Raw genomic sequence first — 23318 nt, forward strand, 5'->3', positions numbered from 1 at the left:
ATCCTTTGATTCTGACAATCTTTCACATAAGAACATACTTATTCCTATACTTCTCTTTTTTCTCCCCTGACAATATTAAACTACAAACATTTTCTTATTCCTCTAAAGAAGCAAAAAGGTAGATGTGTTACTAACAAGGCAAAAAAAGTAGCTACCAAAACAACCGGTACTGCTTGCAACTGAGCTTCAGGATATCAACCACCCCACCCATATCCTCCAGGAAATATCTACTGACCCCAGAATGTGACCCTAAGGACAGCAATAAGCTAGGACCATGGACAAACATACAAGATACGGAAGGAATCTGCCACCTGGAGAATGATCTATACCTTGGCAGGCTATATAAATTTATTGTCTAAACCAGTATAATTTGGAGAGTGAAAGGTACTACTATTGATAATTATAGGAAGACATCAGGTATAAACTGGGACTATCCCAGGTAAACCAGGATGTGCAGCTGTCTTTTCTAAACAAGTCATAAAAATAATAGTGATAACCACCATTTATTATTAATTCCCATCTTCATAATCCTACTAAAATATAATATGTATAATATAATAGAAACTGAAGCTTCATGAAATCAAGTAATTTGCCCAAAGTCCTTGTTTTTATCTATTACAGTACCTTCTTATCTATATACAAAGCATCTACTAGGTATCTGTCTGAAATTCAAGAATGACAAATATGTAAAAAAAATTATATATCAAATCCAAAGGCAATTTCTAAGGGAGACATCAAGAATTAATAAGCTCAAAGAATCAGCTCAGTGCTTTTACCTCAGCATAGTGAATGGCCTTTTCTTCCATTTCTTTCCATGCTTTTAGCATTTTTTCTGAAGCTTAAAAAAAAAATTCTAAATTGGTTATCTCAGAAATAGCCATAGCTTTAATTACTAGCCTGCCTGCTTCCTTGCTGTATCAACATCAAAGATTTGTCATGTATTTTGTGTCCCCTCTCCTCCAAAATATGTTGAAGTTGTAACATCTAATATTTCAGAATGTGACCTCATTGGCAATAGTGTCACAAAAGATATAATCAGCTGAATGCTCTGGAGAAGGGTGGGCCCTTAATCCAATATGAGCAGTGTAATTATTAAAAGAGACACAAGAATATGGATACATAAGGGGACAATGCCATATGACGATAGAAGCACAGATTAAAGTGCTGCAACTGTAAGCCAAGGAACATCAAGGTTTGCTGGCAAACCAGAGGAAGCTGGAATAAAACAAGGAAGGATTCTTCACTACAGGTGTCAAAGAGATGATGGCTTTGCTAACATTGATTTTGGACTTCTAGCCTCCAGAACTGTGAGACAATACATTTCTATTATTTAAAGGCATCCAGTTTATGGTATCTTGTTGTAGAAGTTCTAGAAAGTAATACAGATGTTTTCTCTTTAAAAAAAATTTAGAAGTAATACACGAACATGTTTTTAAAAGATCAAACAGTATGCCGGGTGCGGTGGTGCACGCCTGTAATTCCAATGGCTTGGGAAGCTGAGACAGGAGGATTGTGAGTTCAAAGCCAGTCTCAGTAAAAGCAAGGGGCTAAGCAACTCAGTGAGACCCTGTCTCTAAATAAAAATATAAAATAGAGCTGGGGATGTGGCTCAGTGGTCAAGTGCCCCTGAGTTTAATCCCTGGTAATCTCCCTCCCTAAAAAAAGATCAAATAGTATAAAAGGATATATAAAAAAAGACTCTCTTCCTCCCCTATACACTAAACCCCAAGGGATATCACTATCATATATACACTTATTTTTTTTCAGTTTTCCCACTACTTAAAGTAGCACTGCCAATTAAAGGTCCAAATGATCTTTTAATAATAGAACTTATTATTATTATTTGGGTACTGGGGATTGAACCCAGAGGCTTTCCCACTGAGCCAATCCCAAGCCCTTTTCCTTTTTTATTTTGAGAAAGGGTTTTGCTAAGTCGCTTAGGGCCTCACTAAGTTGCTGAGTTTAGTGAACTTGCACTCCTCATGCCTCAGCCTCCCAAATTGGGATTACAGCCATGTGCCATGATGCCCAGCTTATCTCATTCTTTTAACAGTTATACAGTACACCTTTGACAAGTCAAAGATTTTTTTAAGTGTTTTTATCAGTGCATTATACTTATACATAACATTGGAATTCATTTTGACATAATCATTACAAGCGTGGAAATATAATATGCTCCATTTCAGTCCCCAGTACTACCCCTTTCCCTCCCTTCCTCCCTCCTCCTGTTTCCCTTCCTCTACTTTACTGGTGTTTCTTCTATTTATTACATATTTTTAAATTTAGTGCTTTATAGATATACATAAAGGTAAAATTCACTGAGGTATATTCATATATGTAAAGTGAGAGACATTTTAATAAAATAATTGCAATGTTATTCACCAGAATGACTATAATACATAAATAAAAATAAAACATCAATTATATAACCAACTCTTTATTTGAATTTTAACTGTGCTTTTTACAGTTCCTTAGTAAATTCCAAGGAAGATCAAATATTAGAAATCTGGAGACTGCATATAATAAAAAACAAAAGGACCCCATTGTAAATGGTTTGGAAGGAAACAACCTTGGAATTATTTGTTTTATTATTGACAATAAAATAAATTGTTTATGCCAGTCCACCTGAACTGCTATGCTAAAAACAAAATAAATAAACAAAAAAGCATAAACTAGATAGCATATAAACAACAAAAATTTATTTCTTGGTTCTGAAGGCCAGGAAATCCAAGATCAAAGCACCAGCAGATTTGGAGTTTGGTGAGAGGCTACTTTCTGATTCATAGATGGCTATATTCTCACTATGTCGTCACATGGCAGAAAGGTAAGGAAATCTTACTCGGGCTTCTATTATAAGGGCACTAAGTTAATTCATGAGGGCTCTTATGCTCATGACCTAAATACCTCCTGATGGTCCTATCTCCAAGTACCATCATGGTGGGAGCCAGTTATTTCAATGTATAAATTTGGGTAGGGGGACATGAACATTCAGTCCAGAGCACTGGCTAAGAAACTGCCCTAGTATATATTTTATATCCAGTATAGATTTTGTATTTATTTTTAAAACGAGATTTGAAATTCACAGATTCTTTAATTGTTTTAATATTATTTAGCCTTTTTAAAAAGGAGCTAAATAATCTCATTTCAATTATGAAGCTAAGTTGCTCAACTAAGGAATTTTTAAAAAGAGCTAATATACAAAACAAACATGGTTTATGATGATCTAAGTTATCCTGTCTCTTGTTTTAAATGTGAAAGTAAGTGACAACTGGCAAGTCAAGAAGGTAAGACATCAGATGGCTTCAAGAGGCTAAACACGCCTTTACACATTATACCCAGACACTTACATATCCCATAAGTCATTTGTTCACTATATCTCTCCAAGTCAAGCTGAATGCTTTTGTGAAAAAACTCCAATTTAGCTTTCAGTTGCTGTGATGCTGAGATCAAAGTGTTCTTCATTTTTGTCAAGTTAGCATTATATCTAAGAAGACTTAACCTAAACCATAGCAAAACATAACAAAACAAAAAATATTATCAGCATTCAGAAACACTGGATAAAAATTTTAAAACATAAATTACTGAAGGCCCAAATCTAAATGTCTGCTATCAATCTATGAAAAATAACTCATCTCTAGAATCTTGTCTCTGAAGACTTCCTGCCTCTGATATTATGTGATAAACAATCTTAAACTAGGACACAGGATCTACTACTAAGTAAGCCATTGCAATTGGACAGCTTCAGACCATTAATAAGAAATCTATAAGTCTGATCAGAATATTACATTTCACACTGGTTCAATATTTTAGTAATGCATGCAACATTGATTAGTGAAAACTGGCAATATTAATTCTTTTTTTATGTAATATTGCATTTTTTATACCTTTATTTATTTATTTATTTTTATGTGATACGTGCTAGCCAAGTGCTCTACCACTGAACTAAAACTGCAGTCCAAGATTAATTCTTGAGTATATTTTGCACATGATATTGTGCTTATAAAGAACAAACTCCACTTACATTGCTGCTCTTTGTCCCTGAAAGAGCCTGCTATAGTCTTCTTTTAGCCCAGATACATAGTGCACTGCTTCAGCCCATACTTTACGTAGCTGTATAATTGGAAGCTGTATTTTGCTATCTTGTACTATAGACAAAAAGATGAGGAAAATGGGAGGTGAGTTACTTTTGACAATGTTACAGTTCATTTACTACTCTCTGTGATTTCTTGTTCACAAAAACAGATTTCCACAAATGCTAGAAACAGATATTAGAAAGTATTTCTGCATTTCCACTTCCAAATACGGTTACTGGGTACCTGCAATACACAAGCCCAGCTCCAAATACAAGGGAAAATAAAAGTGAATGGCATAATCACTACCTTCACAGTTGTAGATTATTCCTATATCTGCCCTATTTTCTTGTTTCTTTCCAATCTGGAATTCTCTTTTATTCTCTCTGCTAATCCAAATTCTTTAATCTTTTCAAGTTCTAAATCAAGACATATCTCCTCCACAATCCACTAGTCTTTCCTGTTTCTAAATAATAAATATCATCTTCTGACCACCAACTCACCTTCAAGAAAGCATACAGAATAAATGGCATATTAATAAGTTACGCAAGACTTTAAAAACTAATTTATTATCTCTTGCCCATTCTTTATTCTCTAATAAAAGGAACTCGGATTCTTAAAGAACTGCTTTAAGAATGGAGCAAAAACATATAAGATGAACCTAGAAAGCAGTGCCAGAATATAAGGAAGTACTAAAGAAATGAAAATAAGTAAATAAAACAAATAAAAAAAACAATTCATTGATGGGGGCATGTAAAATAGGTAGAAGAGCCAGTGAGAAAAGTCCTTAATGTCCTTAGATAGAACAGTTTAAGCAACAAATAAACTAGTATTAGATTATAATTCAAAGTTACAAAATAATTATCTATGAGCTGAAATCAACAGAAAAGAAATCACTGAATAAATTAATATATGGGAGAGAAGATATAAATCTCCCATGTAGAAGAATTTCTTTTTTAAAAAATATTTATTCTCAAGTTTTAGATGGACACAATATCTCCATTTTACATTTATATGGTGCTGAGGATCAAATGCAGTGCCCCATGCATGCTAGGCGAGCACTCTATCACTGAGCCACAACCCCAGCCCTATATAGAAGAATTTCAAATGAATTATGTAGATACTCTTCCCTGAAGGAGTGTAGCTTAATTTCCTAGTCCTTAAGTGTGGTTTTACACAGTGACTTCCTTTTAAAGAATTGAGTGCATAAGGGAGAGAGGGAAGATTAACTATTACTTGGAGAGAACTTAAAAACATTACTTCAGCCAGGTGATAAGGTCAATACAAATAGTAATAAAACATGTACTATGATAGTATGTACTTAACATGCAATAAAAATGTCACTTTACTTCTATGATCTTTCTCTCAAAAACACCAAAATCAAGCTGGAGATATAGCTCAGTTGGAAGAGTGCTTGCCTTGCATGCACAAGGCCCTGGGTTCAATCCCCAGCACCTCAAACACACATACACACACACACACACACCAAAATCTCAGTCTAAATCATAAGGAAAAAAAAATTCTAACATATCAGAATCCTATAAAAGACCTGATCAATCCTCCTCAAAACTGTCAAAGTCATCAAAATTAAAAGAAATTCTGAGAAACTAACAGCGGAGAGAAGCTTGAGAAGATACAACTAAATGTAATGTGTAGCCTCACTGGATCTTAGAACAGTAAAAATACATAAGGTAAAAATTAAGAAAATCCATACTACTATGTTAATAACAGGAGAACTGTATGTATAAGGAAGGGCAGTTACATGAGAACTCTTCTACTCAATTTTTCTATAAATCTGGTTCTAATAAGTCTTTCGGCAAAAAATGTTAAAATATGAGGGAAGGGGGTTGACTTGAAAAAAGAATGAGGGAACGTTCTGAGGTGAAGGAAATGTTCTCTGTCTTGATTGTGGTGTGGTTTATACACACATATATACACACATATGTATATCATAAATTTGAGGAATAGAAACTATTCTTTGATTTAAAAGAAAGCTAATGAAAAGATAACACAGTACTGTAAAGATTACATGTTATTTTAGCACCATCCAATTTTGTTCTTGTTTTTTGGTACTGTGGATTAAACCCACCCAGAGGTGCTCTATACCACTGAGCTACATCACCAGCCTTTTAAAATGACTGATTTATTTTTTGTACCAAAGATTGAATCCTGAGGCACTTTAACACTGAGCCACATCCCCATCTCTTTTTATTTTGGGACAGAGTCTTATTAAGTTGCTTAGTGCCTTGCTAAGTTGTTGGGGCTGACATAAAACTTAGGATTCTCTTGCCTCAGACTTCTGAGTTGCTGGGATTATAGACATGCATGACCACGCCTGGCTTAATGTTTGAAGAAGGGTCTTACTAAGTTTCAGAGGTTGTCCTCAAAGTTGTGATCCTTCTGCCTTTGCCTCCCAAATTGCTGGGATTATAAGCATGTGCCACTATACCTGGTTCTAATTTTTTTTTTTTTGGTACCACGGATTGAATATAGGGGCACTTAACCACTGAGCCATATCCCCATCCCTTTTTTATATTTTATTTAGAGACAGATTTCACTGTGTTGCTTAGGGCCTTGCTCAGTTGCTGAGGCTGGCTTTGAACTCAAGATCCTCCAGCCTCAGCCTCTCAAACCGCTGGGATTACAGGCATGCCCTACCATACCTGGCCTGGTTCCAATTTTGTTCTTGATTTTATAATTTAGTGCCCAATTTTAGTTTGAGTAGACATAAATTCATTAAATATTTAACTTGTTCCAAAGAAAGAATTATCTTCATAGGATAAATTACAACATTTGATCATCAAGCAGTATCCTTAAGTTAAAATAAATATTTGAGAGCAGAATGTAGCTCAGTGGTAGATGGCACTTGCCTAGCATGCATAAAGCCCATGGTTCAGATCCCTGGGCAGGGAGGCAGGCAGGAAATAAAATTTCATGGATAATAAATACTCATATATAAGGAAGGAACAGTTCAAAAGTAGATTTAATTAAGGGAGCAGTTTCATTTTCTTATCTGTGAGAGTCCTGTCGTCCTAAATGAGGAATCAGGTAGTGATTTAAAATCTACCTTTTCACTTTCCAAACTACATAAATCTATTTTTTACCACATATAGAAACCTCAATTATGAGAGATACAAAACAAAAACACTAAAAACACCATTTTTACTAATCATGTTGAGAATCAATACTATTATTTCAGGATTAAAGGTTAGCCACGAAATGGACTATACTTACCAATATAATTTACACAATCTGATAAACTTCTGGAAGCGAATGGCCCTTCATATACAGTCTTACTTTTATCAAACAAATAAACCATATAGCTATCACAGCCTCTCTGAAAAAGAAGCAAACAATTAAAATTGTTCTTGAAAATCCTAGCCTTTCTAAATATTTTAGTACAAGATTTCTTACTTTGAAATGCAAATGAACAAAGTCAATGTATATCAAGCTACATTTTACAGATTTAAGGTCTAAACCTAGAGACAGGGGAAAAGTGCGAAAATGAAAATGATCAGCATCCCAAAAGAATAAAATGAAAAGGCAAATTTCCATAAAATGAAAATACTATTTAGTAATCAAAAGGAATGAAGTACTAATACATGCTACAACATGGATGAACCTTAAAAATATAATTCTAAATTAAAGAATTTAGACATAAGAGACTATATTTTATGATTCTGCTTAAATGTAATTAGTTCAGAAAAGGTAGATCTATGGAGATAGAAAGTGGATTAGTGGCCAAAGGGAGATTAACAATTAACAGACACGATGGATCTGTTGAGATGGAAATGTTTTTAAACTAATTTAAATTTATTTTAAAAATCACTGAGTTGTACATTTGAAATGGGTGAATTACACGATATGTAAAATATGCCTATATAATGCCATAAAAAGAAAAAAAAAGTCATGACACAATCATATTTACCACCCACCTATCCTCTGGCAGGATCTATGAGACTGCTAGTCTAATTTCAAGGTCCTAGGCTTCAAATACAAGAAGGAAAAGAAAGTAGGAGATAACTGGCACCAAAGAAAAAGTCTTATAAAGTTCAAAACAATAAACATATCATTTATACCTTGTTTTCCTTGCAAAACAATTATAAGAGTCACCAGTAAGGCAACACTTAAAAGATTATATAAGATGTATAACATTCCCCAAGGAATCCCAATTATGTATCAAATCAGTCATAGAGCATGCAATTCCTCGGTACAGATTTCTTATCTTATCACACTCTAGAATTCTCTTACAATCCTTTCTATAGCACAGTAGGGTAACTATAGTCTACAACAACTGATTATACATTTCAAAACAACTAAAGTAAGAACTTGAAGGGTGTGAACACATATAAATAATGATATTTGAGGAGACAGAAATGCTAATTACCTTGATTTGATCTTTATACATTGTATACATGTACTGAATTAATACTATACCCTATAAATAAGTAAAAATATTATATCAATTAAAACAAAAAAGAATTTCTTACAACTCCATCTAGAACACATTGAGAGGCTGGTTTCCGAGGATCTAGAGAAATTCCTGTCTCTGAAAGAAGTTCTTGAGAACCAGTATTTATTCCAGTTTCACGCTCAATGCGAGACTGTAGTGAATGCAGACTTTCATCAGGTGGTAACAAAAAAGAAATGATCTTTGCAGAAGTCATATTTAGGATGTGTACTATCTGTATAATAAGGAAAAAAAAGATATATCCATTGATCATTTTCTTTGTAAATGATTCAGTGCAAGATATTAAGAAGGGAATGTGAACAAAAGGCATTATTCATTCTCCAAAGTGAGATTATCTGTAATTATAAATATGGACATTCCGAAAACTAAAGAACAGAGTTTAGAGGGCTGGGGTTGTGGCTTAGTGGTAGAGTGCTCGCGTAGCATGTCCGAGGGTTTGTTCCTCAGCACCGCATAAAAATAAATAAATAAAATAAAGGTCTTGGTCCCACTGCAACTGAAAAAAAAAAAAAAAACAAAACAAAACAGAGTGTACCTTTCTACTACAATAGATGTTAGTTCCAACAAATAAAATTTCAGATTTAAGGCTGCACAACATCAAGTAATAAAAATTCTAATTAAAAAATAAAATGATACTTATTTGAGAAACATTATCACAGACCTAGAAGGAAACAATCTCATATATGAAGTGCCTAACTTACATCAACCATAGAGTTAAGTGCTTTCACATAATATCCCCAATTAATTAAATCTCAATTTCTATCTTAGCAGAGAGGGCTCTAAGAAGTTAAATAGTTTGTTAGGGATCATACAGCTGATAACTGGTAGAGCTTGAATCTGAAATTTTTACTACCTCATGTTGCCTCAAGAAATAATCATCTGGTAGAAGAGATAAGCTACTTTTTCAACAGGAAAAAAAGTGTTGTTACCCTCGCAAGGCAATCAAATCCCTGAGCAGTGACCTACCTAAGGGCTCACAGTTGGATAAGAAAATAGTCTTATTACTCTCACATAAAGTCCCAGTGATGGTAGCCTCATATAGGCAAGTCAGGCAGGGCTCTATCTAGGTATTTCCAGGTAAGCAAGGACAGTCACAGAGTTGGAGGTCAGTCTTTTGAACACAATACTTCTTTTCCTTCCACTTAGATAAGCCATACAAAATTAATACTTGTTTCTTGATTCCTTACATTGATTAGTATATGCAAATGATTAAAAGTATCTCTGCTGGAAATCCTTGCTACAAAAGTAAAGCATTAGGGTTGGAGATGTGGCCCAGTGTTAGAGTGCCTGCCTGGCATGCTTGAGGACCTGGATTTGATTCTCAGCACAGGGTTGGGACAGGTGGGGTAGATAAAAAGGCTTCCTTTCTTTTTCTTTCCTCTTAAAATACAAGGAGCCATGGGTATAGTTCAGTGACAAAAGTACATGCCTGGCATGAGTAAGGCTTCAAGTTCAATCCCCAGCACACATAAACCCCTGCCCAACCGACACACAGATTATATTGACAGCTGGGCATGTAGATTCACAGGAGCGCACTTACCTAGCATGTGCAAGGCCCTGAGTTTGATCCCCAGTATACTGAAAAAAATATTATAATTGACATTTTTCAAACACACTAAATTGTAGATAACAGTATCATAATCCCACTCCAAAACCTGGGAATGCCTTGCCTGGTTTCAACCATCACTTACAGAGTCAATTTTATTTCATCTATATGCCCCCTCATAGACCCCTCTCCTGAAGTATATATTTTTTCTGTCTTTTAAATTCTTGATTTTGTGGCAATTTAATTTTTGATATGTAAAAATTATATATAAGATACACAATGTGATATTTTGATATACATTATGAAATGACCACATTTCAGCTAATTAACATATCTACTACTTCTCCATAGTTACCATTTTTATACCCTTTGACTAACATCACCACATTCCCTTCTGCCATCAGCCCCTGGTAACTATCATCCTATTCTCTGCTTCTATGAATCTGACTTTTATTTATTTTTTAAAATTTTGGCCAGGTGGTTCATTGCCAGGGACCAACTACAACCAGGACTAGGACCAGGACTGTAGTTTCCACAAAACCTCCCTAAGGATGAAGGAGTGGGAGACATGACATCTCTGCCATGCACCCATGTTGGGCAGCTGGCAACACTCCAAGTTTGACTCATTTAGATTCCACATGTAATTGAGATCATGCATTATCTCTTTTTGTGTATTTCACTTAGCACAATGTCTTCCAAGTTTATCAATTGTCCTAAATGACAGGATTTCCTTTTCTATTAAAGCTGAATAATATTCCATTGTGTATATACCATATTTTCCCTATCCACTCATCTTTTGAAGGACATTTAGGTTGTTTCTGTATCTTAGCTATTGTGAATAATGTTTGCAGTGTACACAGATGTTCAGATCTCTTCATAATCCTTTTTCATTTCCTCTTGATATCCAGAAGTAGGAATACTAGATCATATGATAGTTTTATTTTTAATTTTTTTGAAAGCTTTCATACTGTCTCCCATAATGTCAGTATAATTTATATTCCCATCAACAGTGTACAAAGGTTCTCTTTCACCACATCTTTGCCAACACTTGCTACCTGTTAGATTTGGATTTGGAATGTCCCCCAAAGGCTCATGTGTTAAAGGCACGGTTCCCAATAAAACAATGTTCAAGGTAGGGCCTTGGGGAAGTGATTAGATCATGGGGGCTCAAATCTCATAATGGACTAATCTATCAATAGATTCATAGCTGAATGAACTATTGGGGTTAGTGTAAACTATAGGAGGTGGAAACTACTTGAAGGGAGTGGGTCCTTGGGGGTGTGCCTTGGGGATTATATCTTGTTTGGGGCCTTTTCCTCCCCCGACTTCCTGGCCACTATGATGAGAATTTACTCCACCATGCTTTCTCCACCATGATGCTTGGACTCACCACAGGCCCACAGCAATGGAGCCAGCTGACCCTGGATTAAAACCTCTGAAACCATAAGCCAAAATAAATCTTTGTTCCTTTAAGTTATTTTTCACAGGTATTCTGCCACAGCAAGAGAAAGCTAACATACTACCATTTGTCTTTTTTATAATAGCCATCCTAATAGGAGCAACGTGACATCTCATTATAGTTTTTTTTTTTTTTTGGAGGGGGGAGGGGTTGGTTTTCTTGTGGCATAGGGGATTGAACCCAAGGCCTTGAACATGGTAGACAAGTATAAAACCACTGAGCTACATTCCCAGCCCAAAATGCATTTCCCTAATAATTAGCATTGTTGAGCACCTTTTCAAATGCCTGTTGACCACCAGAATTTCTTCTTCTAACAAGTGTCTATTTAGCTCATTTATCCATTTTTTAATCAGATTATTTGTAATTGGCATATTCAGTTGTATAGGTCCCTTGCCAAATTTAGGTATTAACCTCATATCAGACAAGTTGTGCAAATATTTTTTCCTATTTTAAAAGTTGCCTTTCCATTTTATTTAATATTTCCTTTGTTGTGCAGAATTTTTTAAATTTGAAGGGCATTATTATTTCTATTTACAAATCCTGACACTGATGCTTAAGTAAGTGGTGCTAAAGAAATAACACACTGCTTTTATAACCTAAAACTGATCTTTTTAATGTAAATTCCAAATGTCATAACAAAAGTGTCAATATTTCTCTTATATAATAAACTTTAATGTTTTAAAATTAATTATCTCTTGCTTACTCTTTAAAATCAGCCCTATTATTATATTTAGGAAGTGTCCCTGAAACCTTCTGTATTATCATGAATAGTACTCAATACTTATACTGCACAACTTCACGATAATATTGATCCTTTGAAGATATTACTATTCTCCAAATAAAGAGAAAGTAATACCTGCTCAGATTCATAGACAGGTAAGTAGTGGTGATGCAAACATAACTAAAGTCTATAGGCGCACAAACCCCATAATGAGAAATCTTTCTCCATGCTCTATGACAAACATGCTCACAGACAAGTAGGAATGATGCCATAATTACTATCACAATTCTAAAAAAGGAAAATGAGTGGTGCACAACCAAAACTTTCAAAGGCAACATAAAGCTAAAGGCCTCACCAAGCCAAGCTTTGTTAACACACTATTTTTTCAGTGTTAATCAAGAATGACATGAACATGCCCTCAAATTCACATTTAATCAAGTATTCCAAGATTAGATTAAAACCTTACATGAATATGAATTCTCATTTTAATGTTAGAAAGCCTGTATACTATTGGCACTCAATACATACAGAAAGACTGCAGATGAGGGTTGTTTCTGGGTATACAATATAAAAGATCTACACTGGGGCTGGGGTTGTAGCTCAGAGGTACGGCACTTGCCCAGCATGCATGAGGCTCTGGGTTCAATCCTCATGACCACATAAAAATAAAGACATTGAAAAAAAAAGAGATCTACACCTCTCATTCATATCAATGAATAATTACTGAGAACCTGATACATACCTGTAACAGAATGCCAGGATAGAAATGGAGTCAGGTTAGGGTGAGTGATTGTTAATAAAAGTAGTAAAACCAACCAAGCATTGAAGAAGAAAATCTAAGTGGGGAAGCATGAGTAGAAGATAAGAAATAATTAAAGAATATATAAAATAGGATTAAGTGACAAACTGTGTTGCAGAGACCATTGGGGGAAAAAAAAGCAAGTTTAAGATATGCCTGTGTAGGTAAGGATATGTATACAGACGGAGAACATATTGTAGAGAATAACATTCATCAAAGTGCAAAAATACACAAGGGTTTTGATGGCATGACACAGTGACCAGTGACTACCTCTGACTGAGGTAAAGGTTGAGAAAATCAGGAAAAGACACATACTTGATTGGGGTGAACCTACATTAGGAAGCCCCAAAAAACCCAGGAAGATCAGTTTAGATATGTCTTAGTAAGCAAAAACAATTGTTTTGATTTCATGGATAGAAGAATATAAAAGCACTTTCAGAAAATGAGGGGTAGTTCATGTGGGATAGAGATGGAGAGTAAATATAAAGAATTAAAAGCCAGGAAGGAACCTCCCTCACCAAACCAAATCCAGTAGAATTAAACCCAAATGAATGAAGTAATAAATGACACCAATACAGGAATGGAAAAATCCAAAAGAAATTTCAAAGGAATAATCAGCAAAGGCCACTTAGATGAAAACTGAAAAATCTTGCTAAAGAAATGAAGCATCAGCTCTAAGAACATAATTTGCCTTTTCAAATAAATATCAGGAAAAGATTACTAAAATATATTTATGTTCATTTTTCCAAGTAAACTTGTTAACTTCATAGTAGGTTATATGAAATACACCCCTTAAAACTAACCTTCAAATTCAGAATGTGATCCATTAATAGGAAACATCTTGGTTGCTTCAAAGTAAGATCAATGGGTCCTCCTCTCTGCTGTGGGTCCCAATTCAACATCAACTGTAGCCAGTTTTCCATGGGCTCCACTATTAAACTAGAAAATGTACAAAATATGATGAATATCATTATTTTCCACTTTTTTTTAGTATTACTAAAAAAATAATTTAATAGGTTGTCTATTTCCTTTCTTATCACTTATCCATACCATTCTATATCTTACTGTCAAATAAGTCACAAAATTGCAGGGGATATACTTTCTAATCTATCTCACAGAGGACTTAATAAAATAGTGATAATAAAGATGTACAGAGACTTCCTTGATCAACATCTTTGGCATATCCTAGATCCCCAAACCTACATATGTAAATTTGTTATTGGCAGATTCAACAGATGAGTCCGATTCTACTCTCCAGTGACCATTTACTTCTTAATCCCTAGGATCTTCTCAACACTTAAGCCAATCAAATTGAGTGGCAATAATTCTCAGTTCCCCTACAACTATGTTGTCGATTACTATTTATTTAAAATTCAGTTCTTCAATTACATTAGCCATCTTTCTTTTTCTTCTTCTTCTTTTTTTTTTTTTTTTTGGTAGTACTGGAAATCAAATCCAGGGCCTCATGCATGCTAAAAAAGTACTCTAACACTGAGCTCTACTCCCACAGCCCCTAGCCATCTTGCAAGTGCTCAAAAGCTCAATAAGCCTCACGTGGCTAAAACTAATATGGAATATTTACCATGACAGAAAGTTCTACTGGATAACACTACTTGAAACAAACAACTATACTACTATTCTTTTACAACCCTGGAGAAACTGAGGCAAACCTCCTCAAATAAAGTACACTTACCTACAAAGGCTATTTGGTTGAGGTAAATGGCTACTAAATCGAACTTCCCCTGTCATCTCTTCACATGCAAATATACACTTTGAATCCTTCTTCTTAATCTTCTCATGCCTATAAAAACAAAAGATACCTCAGCTGACAACCTGACTCTCTTACTATTTCTTGCCACTTATTTTATTCAATTCTGCATTTAAAAAGCAACGATACCAATAACAAAAGTGAGAAACAAAAGGAAACAACCAAAAAATTTCCATTCCCATTAAATATGACAAAATTCTCATCCATGTCTTACCAGGTAAATGGCTGCAGATGATGTAAAAAAGGCCTATATCCAGCAATACATTCAAACACCATGGTCCCAAAGCTCCAATAATCAACAGTGGCTGTGTAAGGCTTATTCTCAAAGAGCTCTGGGGCCTTAAAAAGAGAAAATGCTTTAAATGCCAAAACTGTAAGGGGAAGTTATCTTTGTACTACTGTATTCATGACCTTCAGAAATAAGAATAAGAATTTTATACATTTAAATTCAAAGATATAGTACATATCTCACCAGATACTGCAGTGTTCCCACAAAAGATGTACAGAGACTTCCTTGATCAACATCTTTGGCGTATCCTAGATCAATTATTTTATGTACTACCTGCAAAAGAAAATGGTTGAAATATTTGAAAGGGAAAGACAATAATATCCTTAGGCTATGGGGATGGTGGTGGTAATGACCTTGCAATCTGAAATAATACAAATATATTTTAGGTCTGAGCTCCACCACTTAACTAGCTATGTGATCTTGATCAAGTTATTTAACTTCTCAGTTTCCTATATAATTAGATTCTAACTGGCTCTATTTCACAGATTTATTAGGACTTAATAAAATAGTCATAATAAAAAACTTAATACAGGGCTGGGGTTGTGGCTCAGTGACAGAGCACCTGCCTCGCATGTATGAGGCACTGGGTATCAATCTTCAGCATCACTTAAAAATAAATAAACAAAATAAAGATATTGTGCCCATGTATAACTAAAAATAAATAAATCAATAAAATTAAAAATTAATACAGTGCCTGATACATAGTGAAAAATTAAATATAGATTGGCTAATAATTTTTATTTTGGCATGTTAAGAATAAGATTTGTCCATTAAGCAAAAATAAGGGTGATTTTCAAACTTGAAAAAGTATCACATGACTGTAGAATACCTTAAATGTAACTCAACACCTACCTAAATTCAAAAATGTCCTTAAGTTTTTAGCTACAACAAAACAAAACCACAGAGATAATTAAGCATGCATGAAAGGCTCCTATGAGAAGAAGTATAATCAAAGTTTGATCAATGGACCAATTGTGATCTACATATATTAACATAATCCAATGCAAGGTTAATAAGGCCAGGTGAAGTCATTTGAGTACCTATGATTTCTAACTTTTTGATGTTCCTTTTGTAATGCAGAAAAAAATTAAGAGAAAAATGTTTAAAATATCAAGGTCAGTAGAGGAGGGAAAATCATGATGCTGAACAGTAGACTAAGAGTCAGGAAAAATGCAGTAAAATAAAGTGTTGTAGAAATATATAAAAAAGGGCTGGGGATGTGGCTCAAGCGGTAGCGCGCTCGCCTGGCATGCGTGCGGCCTGGGTTCGATCCTCAGCACCACATACAAATAAAGATGTTGTGTCCGCCGAAAACTAAAAAATAAATATTAAAAAAAATAAATAAATAAAAAAGAAAAAGAAATATATAAAAAAAAGTAAAGTAATTACATCATAAAATATCCATTGAAATAATTCATAAATTGTAAAATTCTGCTCAAAACGTAAGAGATGTAACAATTGGTTTATTTTGTGTTAAATATGTCCTGGTATGAAAGTATTTAACACAAGAATAATATTTTCTATACCTATCAGTAAGACAGAAAGATAAAGTTCCTTTCTTTGCTTTTTCTTTTAAAGTCATACATTTTTTGTTTGTTTGTTTAAAGACTTTTTTTTATTTTAAAGACTATTTAAACTTCTGCATGGCTGACATTTGAAAGAATTAGCTGAATGTAATTATTTGTCTAATTGAGGGGTACTTTTTAATAGAATATGAGAAAGAATTGTGGCTAGAACATTTCTGATATGGATACTTTAGAGTTTGTATAAAATTGATGTGGGCCAGGTGTGGTGGTAACATGCCTGTAATCCCAGTGGCTAGGGAGACTAAGGCAGGAGGATCAGGAGTTCAAAGCCAACCTCAGCTATTTAGCAAGGCCCTAAGCAACTTAGTGAGACCCTGTTTCTAAATAAAAAATAAAAAGGGCTGGGGATGTGGCTCAGAGGTTAGAAAACTCCTGGGTTCAATCCCTGGAACAACAAAAAAAGAAAAATATGAGTGCTCTTATCATCAGTCATAAATGCATACTCAAGGCATTCTTTTAATGTGAGAGCAGTACTGTTGCCATCCCCATGGAGTTTCCTTTGTTTACACACATAAAGAAGAGAGCAGGTATTTTTACCAGTCTTTTTTGTTAGATATATTAATTTATTTCAAGATCTTAAGAACAACAAGGAAATTTGTAATCAACATTTCTCCTCTTATAATTTTCTGATTTCTAATCACAAATGTAATTTATATATGAAACCATGAACCCCATTATTATGTATAATTATAAATCACCAATGAAATGATGAAATAAATAAATTAAAAGTCATCTACATACAAAATTGTAATTTATAGCAGCAAATTTTTTTGAAGAAATTAAAGATTTCTTTTAAATGCTTGTTTGGACATCCAAAAACTACAGAAAAAAAAAAATAAATAAAAGCCAAAATTTAAAAAAATAAATAAATAAGGCCAGGTGAAGTGGTGCATGCTTGTAATCCCAGTGATTAGTAAGGCTGAGGCCAGACTCAGCAACTTAGCAAGGCTCTAAGTAACTAAGCAAGACCCCATATCAAAGAAAAAAAAAAAAAAGGCAAGTACCCAAAACAAACAAATAAACAAAAAACCAATGCAAGGTTCGTATTCATAGCTTTAAGTCTTTACGGGAATGTAATTTGGATGCTTGAAACAAGAAAACTGTTCAAATTATTCTGAGGAAAATGAAACATTTTAAAAGTCAATACACAATTTCTGGATCTTCTCAAGATGACTCATTTAAGAATCTGGGAAACCAAGGTTTTACTTTTTTCTTTGATTCTTTTTTTTTTTTAGTTTTAAAATTCAAATACAGAATTTAGGATCTGTGGAAAGGAGATGAGTTTTTTAAAAATAAATACTTTTTTCCTTAAAGTAAAGCAGACTAGGATTATATATATATGTGTTTTGGATGTGCTTCTCAAGAATAAAATAGTGATGAGAATTAACAAATTATACAGTCTCTACCAACTATCTCTGCTAGAAAAACAGGCATCAACAAGACAGGTGCACCTCCTTCTTTGAAACCACTGTTTAACAGAGGAGGAAAAAAAATAACCACAAAAAACTACAGTTTAGTGTGGTAAGGACTGAATTAGTAAAAGTATAGAGTGCTATGGGTAAACAGCAAGGACACTAAAGTTCAAAGACTAACTACATAAGGGAGACTGTATGCAAATCATGGAACATTTCTTCAGGTTTCACCTACCTTTCCACCAACATCCTGAAGAACTATATTTTCAGGTTTTAGATCTCGATGTATAATTTTGTTTTCATGCAAATACCGGATCCCAGACCCTAAATAAAGTTTAGAATATATTTTAAAGTAAGAGAAAATACTGAGTTTAAAAAAAAAAAACTTCACACAGCTCTGATCTGATGTTCAAAATTATATGCACCATCATAGCTGTATCAGAGCACTTCAGATTTTTTTCACAGAAAATACACATTAAACAAATGACTTAATCATAATAAATTATAATATGTGCTCATTTAACTTATTAAAATTAACATTAAAAGAAATGAAATAATCAATTGAGAAAATTCCTACAACCTGCATGGCCCTTTCTCCCACCTAAGTCACCCTTTTCACCTAGACTTTGGTCTCCATGGCCTAGGAAAAGAAGCAAAACTAAAACATAGAAAACTTAATCTTGGCTTTTGTACTTCCTCTAATAGCATAGGTACTATTATTTTAAGGATTTTTCAGGAGTAATTCTGATTAAACAGAGAATTTCAATCTAAGACTAACTTGAGAATATATATAGTTCCCAAAGAGTTGCAATTCCACTGTGAACAAAATTACTATGTCAATTGGGAATGGAGGCAGTAAAATTGAATAAGGTCATTTCACACAATATTTTGTCAGCAATTAGAACATCTATGAGCCAAGAAAAGATTCTTAGATAAAAAAATAGTAACAAAATATCCTAGTTTTAATTTAGTACTAATAGTAACAGTTTTTTGACAAATTCTTATAGACATTAAAAAGCCATGTTTTGTATAGTGTATCAGCAATTCTTAATTCCCAAGCAGTATACATAATCTTTTATGGACCCAGAGGTACTAAATTACAATGATATTTTAATATTGATTACATACCTATATCACTCAGTAAAGAAAGTATTTGGCTTTCTTTAAGTCCACAACAATTTTCTGGTTTGTTGAGTAGCTTTAAAAAAAAAAAAAGTCTAAAATTGTGTACTGCAAATTGCTGGGCAACAACAGCAACACATATTAGTCAACATACTCTGAAGAGAATATTGAAATGAGAAAATAAGACATGATAAAGAAAGTGAAAGAAGGGAAAAAAATCATCAAACATAGTAAGGATATGTTTCATTTATGTGGACAAGACTCACTGAAGTAAAGATAAAGGGCCAAAAGTATGTAAAATTGAAAAAGGTTGACAAATGTCTCTGTCTCTCTCATATACACACACACACACACACACACACACACACTCTCTCCCATGAGAGTGTGTGTGTGTGTATATGTATGTATATTATATATATACACATACACACACATGTATATATATTCATAAGGACATATTTAAAATGAGATAGGAAATAAAGATTGTAATAGAAAAAATATTTTTATAAGCACCTTAAACATTTAACACTAACACTATTGACATAGTCTCATCTTGCAAACAACAACAAAAATTCATGTTCTATAGAAGTTCATTGGACTAGACAAAGGGGAATGAAAGGAAGGGAGAGGGGATAGGCATAGTAAAGACAGTAGAATGAATTAGACATAACCTTTCTATGTTCATATGAATACATGACCAGTGTAACTCCATATCATCTTCAAACACAAGAATGGAATCCTAATTAGAATAAGCTATACTCCATTTATGTATGTCAAAATACACTCTACTGTTATGTATAAAAAGAACAACAACAAATAAAAAAATCCATGTTCTAAACCTAGAGTGAGCAAATATTTTCTGTAAAGGGACAGATAGTAAGCACTTTAGTCGTTGCAAGCCATATGGTTTCTGTCACAACTACTTAAAATTCTGCAGCTGCAAGAAAGAAGCCATAGACATGAGCACGGTTCCAATAAATTTTATTTACAAAACAGGTAACAGGCCATAGTTCTCTGTTCCTTATTCTAGATTACCATATTGGATATGATTCAAACAATCCTCAAATTTGTAACTTACAATCTCATCATCTCAAAATATCCATACTACCTTCCGAAGATCTCCTCCAGAACAGTATTCCATTGCTAGAAGAGGTACATCATTTATTAAAAAATTCAATTCCTCGGGAACATCACAGGCCTTTACAACATTGGGATGGTTCAACCTAAAAGAAAGGAAAAATACTAAAATCAAAACAATTTTTCCAATGAATAGGAACTAGATTTGAAGTGGTAATTAGAGATGGGAATGAGACAAGGAAGGAAGACTGGCATTGTTTATAAAATTCTAATTTATGATTTGTGTAATTAAAAATTAGTAATCTTTAGGAGAAAAAATATACATGAAGATACTATCACTGTTATTATTAGATTTATGTGTGTCAAGCAGTAAGCACTTTACATATAATTAATTCATTTGCTTGTCAAAATAATCCTAATAAAAGTAGATGTATTAAAAGTTTTATCACACAGAAGAAAAACTGAAGCACAAATTGGTTAAATAATGTAAGATTACATAGCAAGTTCTCAATAAGGAGTCAAAATCTGACAGTTCAGGCTCCAAGGCCTATTTTATACTGCCTTTCCCATAATCAATTACAGTGTCACCCAAAAATAAATACAAATAAATTTGGGCATATTTCCTTACATTTCTAAATCTGTGCACAAACACAAGACTTTCAGTAAATTCAGAATCACAATGTCTTCCATTGGCTTTTTAAAAAAATTTATTTATTACCATTCCTTTCATCATCATCATCATCATCATCATCATCGTGATGCAATGGGTTCCAAAACCAGTATGGATTCCTGTCCTAGGACCTAAAGAAATAGAATCTCCATATGTAGGCTTAAGAATTCATATTATTAAGCTTTCCTGGTGATTTTGCCACATAGCCAATTTTGAAAATCATAAAAATGAAATAAGCAAAACACTAGTCAAAAAATACTTGTTTCAAATTCAGAATACCACTAGTGTGACTACACGGAGTCCAACTTCCTCATCTATAAAACATGGATAAGATATTAGGGATCCAAGATGGTGGGCCAGAGGGAGGCAGCATTCTGTGTTGCTCTGTGACCTGGGGCTCAAATAGTGAGAATACTGCTTCTCTGTGAGTGATATTCCTGTTCCCGGCGCAAGAATCATGGCCACCATGCTGTCCAGGGCTCCGGGGCTCAGCATCAGAGTAGGTCTCCCAACTGCTCACCCATGCAGGACTACCAGGTACCCGAGTGGGAACATCAACATCAGCACCCTCGCAGAACTTTTGGCCACCCACCCGAGCAGAAATCACAAACGCCACTCCCACGCAGGACACCCGGCAGCTTCCCACACACTGGAACTCCAGCCGCCATTCCTGTGTGGACCCCATCTACCAATGTGGGGCTCCCCCATCACCTCTATCTTGGGACTCTGCAACAGCAATGATAGTCCCCTACGCACAGTAGCCTGCCTGCACTCAAGAACTTCACACGGGCTATGAAGTTAGCAGACAGACACAAACTGCAAGTCACAGAGCTCGTCTCTGAACTGATCATCCAACATCATCACCTGGCTCCCCCCACCCGATCTGACACCCCATCCCTGAAAGCAACCACCTCCGTCTTGGGACCTTCATCACCATTTTTAGTGGGGGCAACTCCCAGTTTGGAACTCCAGCTGGCCAGTTTCTAACTCCCCCCTCTCCCCAGCAGCGGCTAACCTGGCACAGTGAATGCCCAACACAAAACAGTTATTAGCAAGTACAGAGTGCACCCAAAGCACCACACTCAAGAGCCTGGAAGAGAAAGGTCCCTCATTAGGAAGTAGTAAAGGAGAGGGTGAGTGTGATCCAGTTTAGAGACTAACACAGAGACCAGGAACTTGGAGATCTTCAGGTGAGAAAAGAAGAAGGACCAGGTGCTCACATCACACAAATAGGCCCAAAAAGAGATCCTTGAAGTGCAGTCTCCCTTCGGGGATTGGCAGGTCACACACCCCACTTCCAGGGGTCATCCAACCAGGACCAACCCTCCCACCCTGGTTACCTTCACCATCCTGACAGTGGAGATTCCAGCTAACAAAAGACGACCCCCACCTACTGGATGAGAAGGGAAGCAGAAAAGACACTGATCGAAAACCAAAACAATCCCTGTTTCTTCCTTCAAGATTTTTTTTCTTCTCCCTCTCTATTCTCCTGCTCTCACATCCCCAGTATATGTGAAACCAAGTACTTTGCATGAATTAGGATTTTGAGGACTGGGATGTCTGAATAGTATATTACAGACGTGTTGTATATTCTTTGTTTGTTCATTTTCTTTTCTCCCACCAATTTTTACTATTTTAACATTTTTTATTTTTCTTAATATTTATGTGTGTTTGTTTTAGGTACTCTACTGTCTACTCACTTACTTGTCTACCCAAATTACTTCCTCTCTCTTCTGCTACTAATCTTCCTCTTTAGATTTCTCTTTCACACTTTCTAAGATATAAGAACTCTATATCCTCACCTCCTACCTCCTCAGCATATCATCCTACTCCTCACCCCGGTTCTTTGTCCACCATCAGAAACTGTAAACCCTTTTACAAACCTACTGAGTATATAGTAGATAATACTTGAATTCACCATTTCTGTACATTGTGACCAAACTATAAATGTCTTAATAGCAAATATTTACTTTTAGGGTGTATATTGTTTATATTGGGAGCTGTTAACATTGTCCTTCACCTCAAAGGAGAGGTACTAGAACCCTACAGGGGCACTATAAGCCTATAGGGTAAAACAGTAACACCTGGGATCCACTGAGCTAGCAGGAAAGACACACAAGCAATATGAAAAGACAAGGGAAGAAAGTGCCCCAAACAAATCAAGATACCACATTATTAGAATTCATGGCCAGCACAGTAAAAGAAATGACAAGAGAAGGAGTTCAGGATGTACATAACTAAAATGTTCTGTAAACTAAAGTATGAGTAAATACACGAAGCAAAAGATCATTTTGACAAAGAGTTACACAAATACAGGAAGCAAAAGAT

At 34.7% G+C, this 23318-nt stretch overlaps 1 protein-coding gene across 2 annotated transcripts in view; it reads right to left on the minus strand.

Moving 5' to 3' along the window:
- Positions 1-23318, minus strand: part of Chuk (component of inhibitor of nuclear factor kappa B kinase complex) — a 43334-nt gene that overhangs the window by 10886 nt on the left and 9130 nt on the right. For both annotated transcript variants that reach the window (XM_058581221.1, XM_058581220.1), the window contains exons 3-14: positions 20352-20466; positions 19250-19319; positions 18353-18445; positions 15307-15392; positions 15049-15173; positions 14760-14867; positions 13870-14005; positions 8561-8755; positions 7305-7407; positions 4022-4145; positions 3348-3499; positions 777-838 (exon numbers count right to left, since the gene is read on the minus strand). In XM_058581221.1, coding sequence (XP_058437204.1) covers positions 777-838; positions 3348-3499; positions 4022-4145; positions 7305-7407; positions 8561-8755; positions 13870-14005; positions 14760-14867; positions 15049-15173; positions 15307-15392; positions 18353-18445; positions 19250-19319; positions 20352-20466 — 1369 coding nt within the window. The remainder of the gene's footprint in view (positions 1-776; positions 839-3347; positions 3500-4021; positions 4146-7304; positions 7408-8560; positions 8756-13869; positions 14006-14759; positions 14868-15048; positions 15174-15306; positions 15393-18352; positions 18446-19249; positions 19320-20351; positions 20467-23318) is intronic.

This window comes from Marmota monax, unplaced genomic scaffold, assembly GCF_021218885.2.
Source record: "Marmota monax isolate L192 unplaced genomic scaffold, Marmota_monax_Labrador192_F-V1.1 WCK01_AAM20220418_F8-fsc00004, whole genome shotgun sequence".
NCBI lineage: Eukaryota > Metazoa > Chordata > Mammalia > Rodentia > Sciuridae > Marmota > Marmota monax.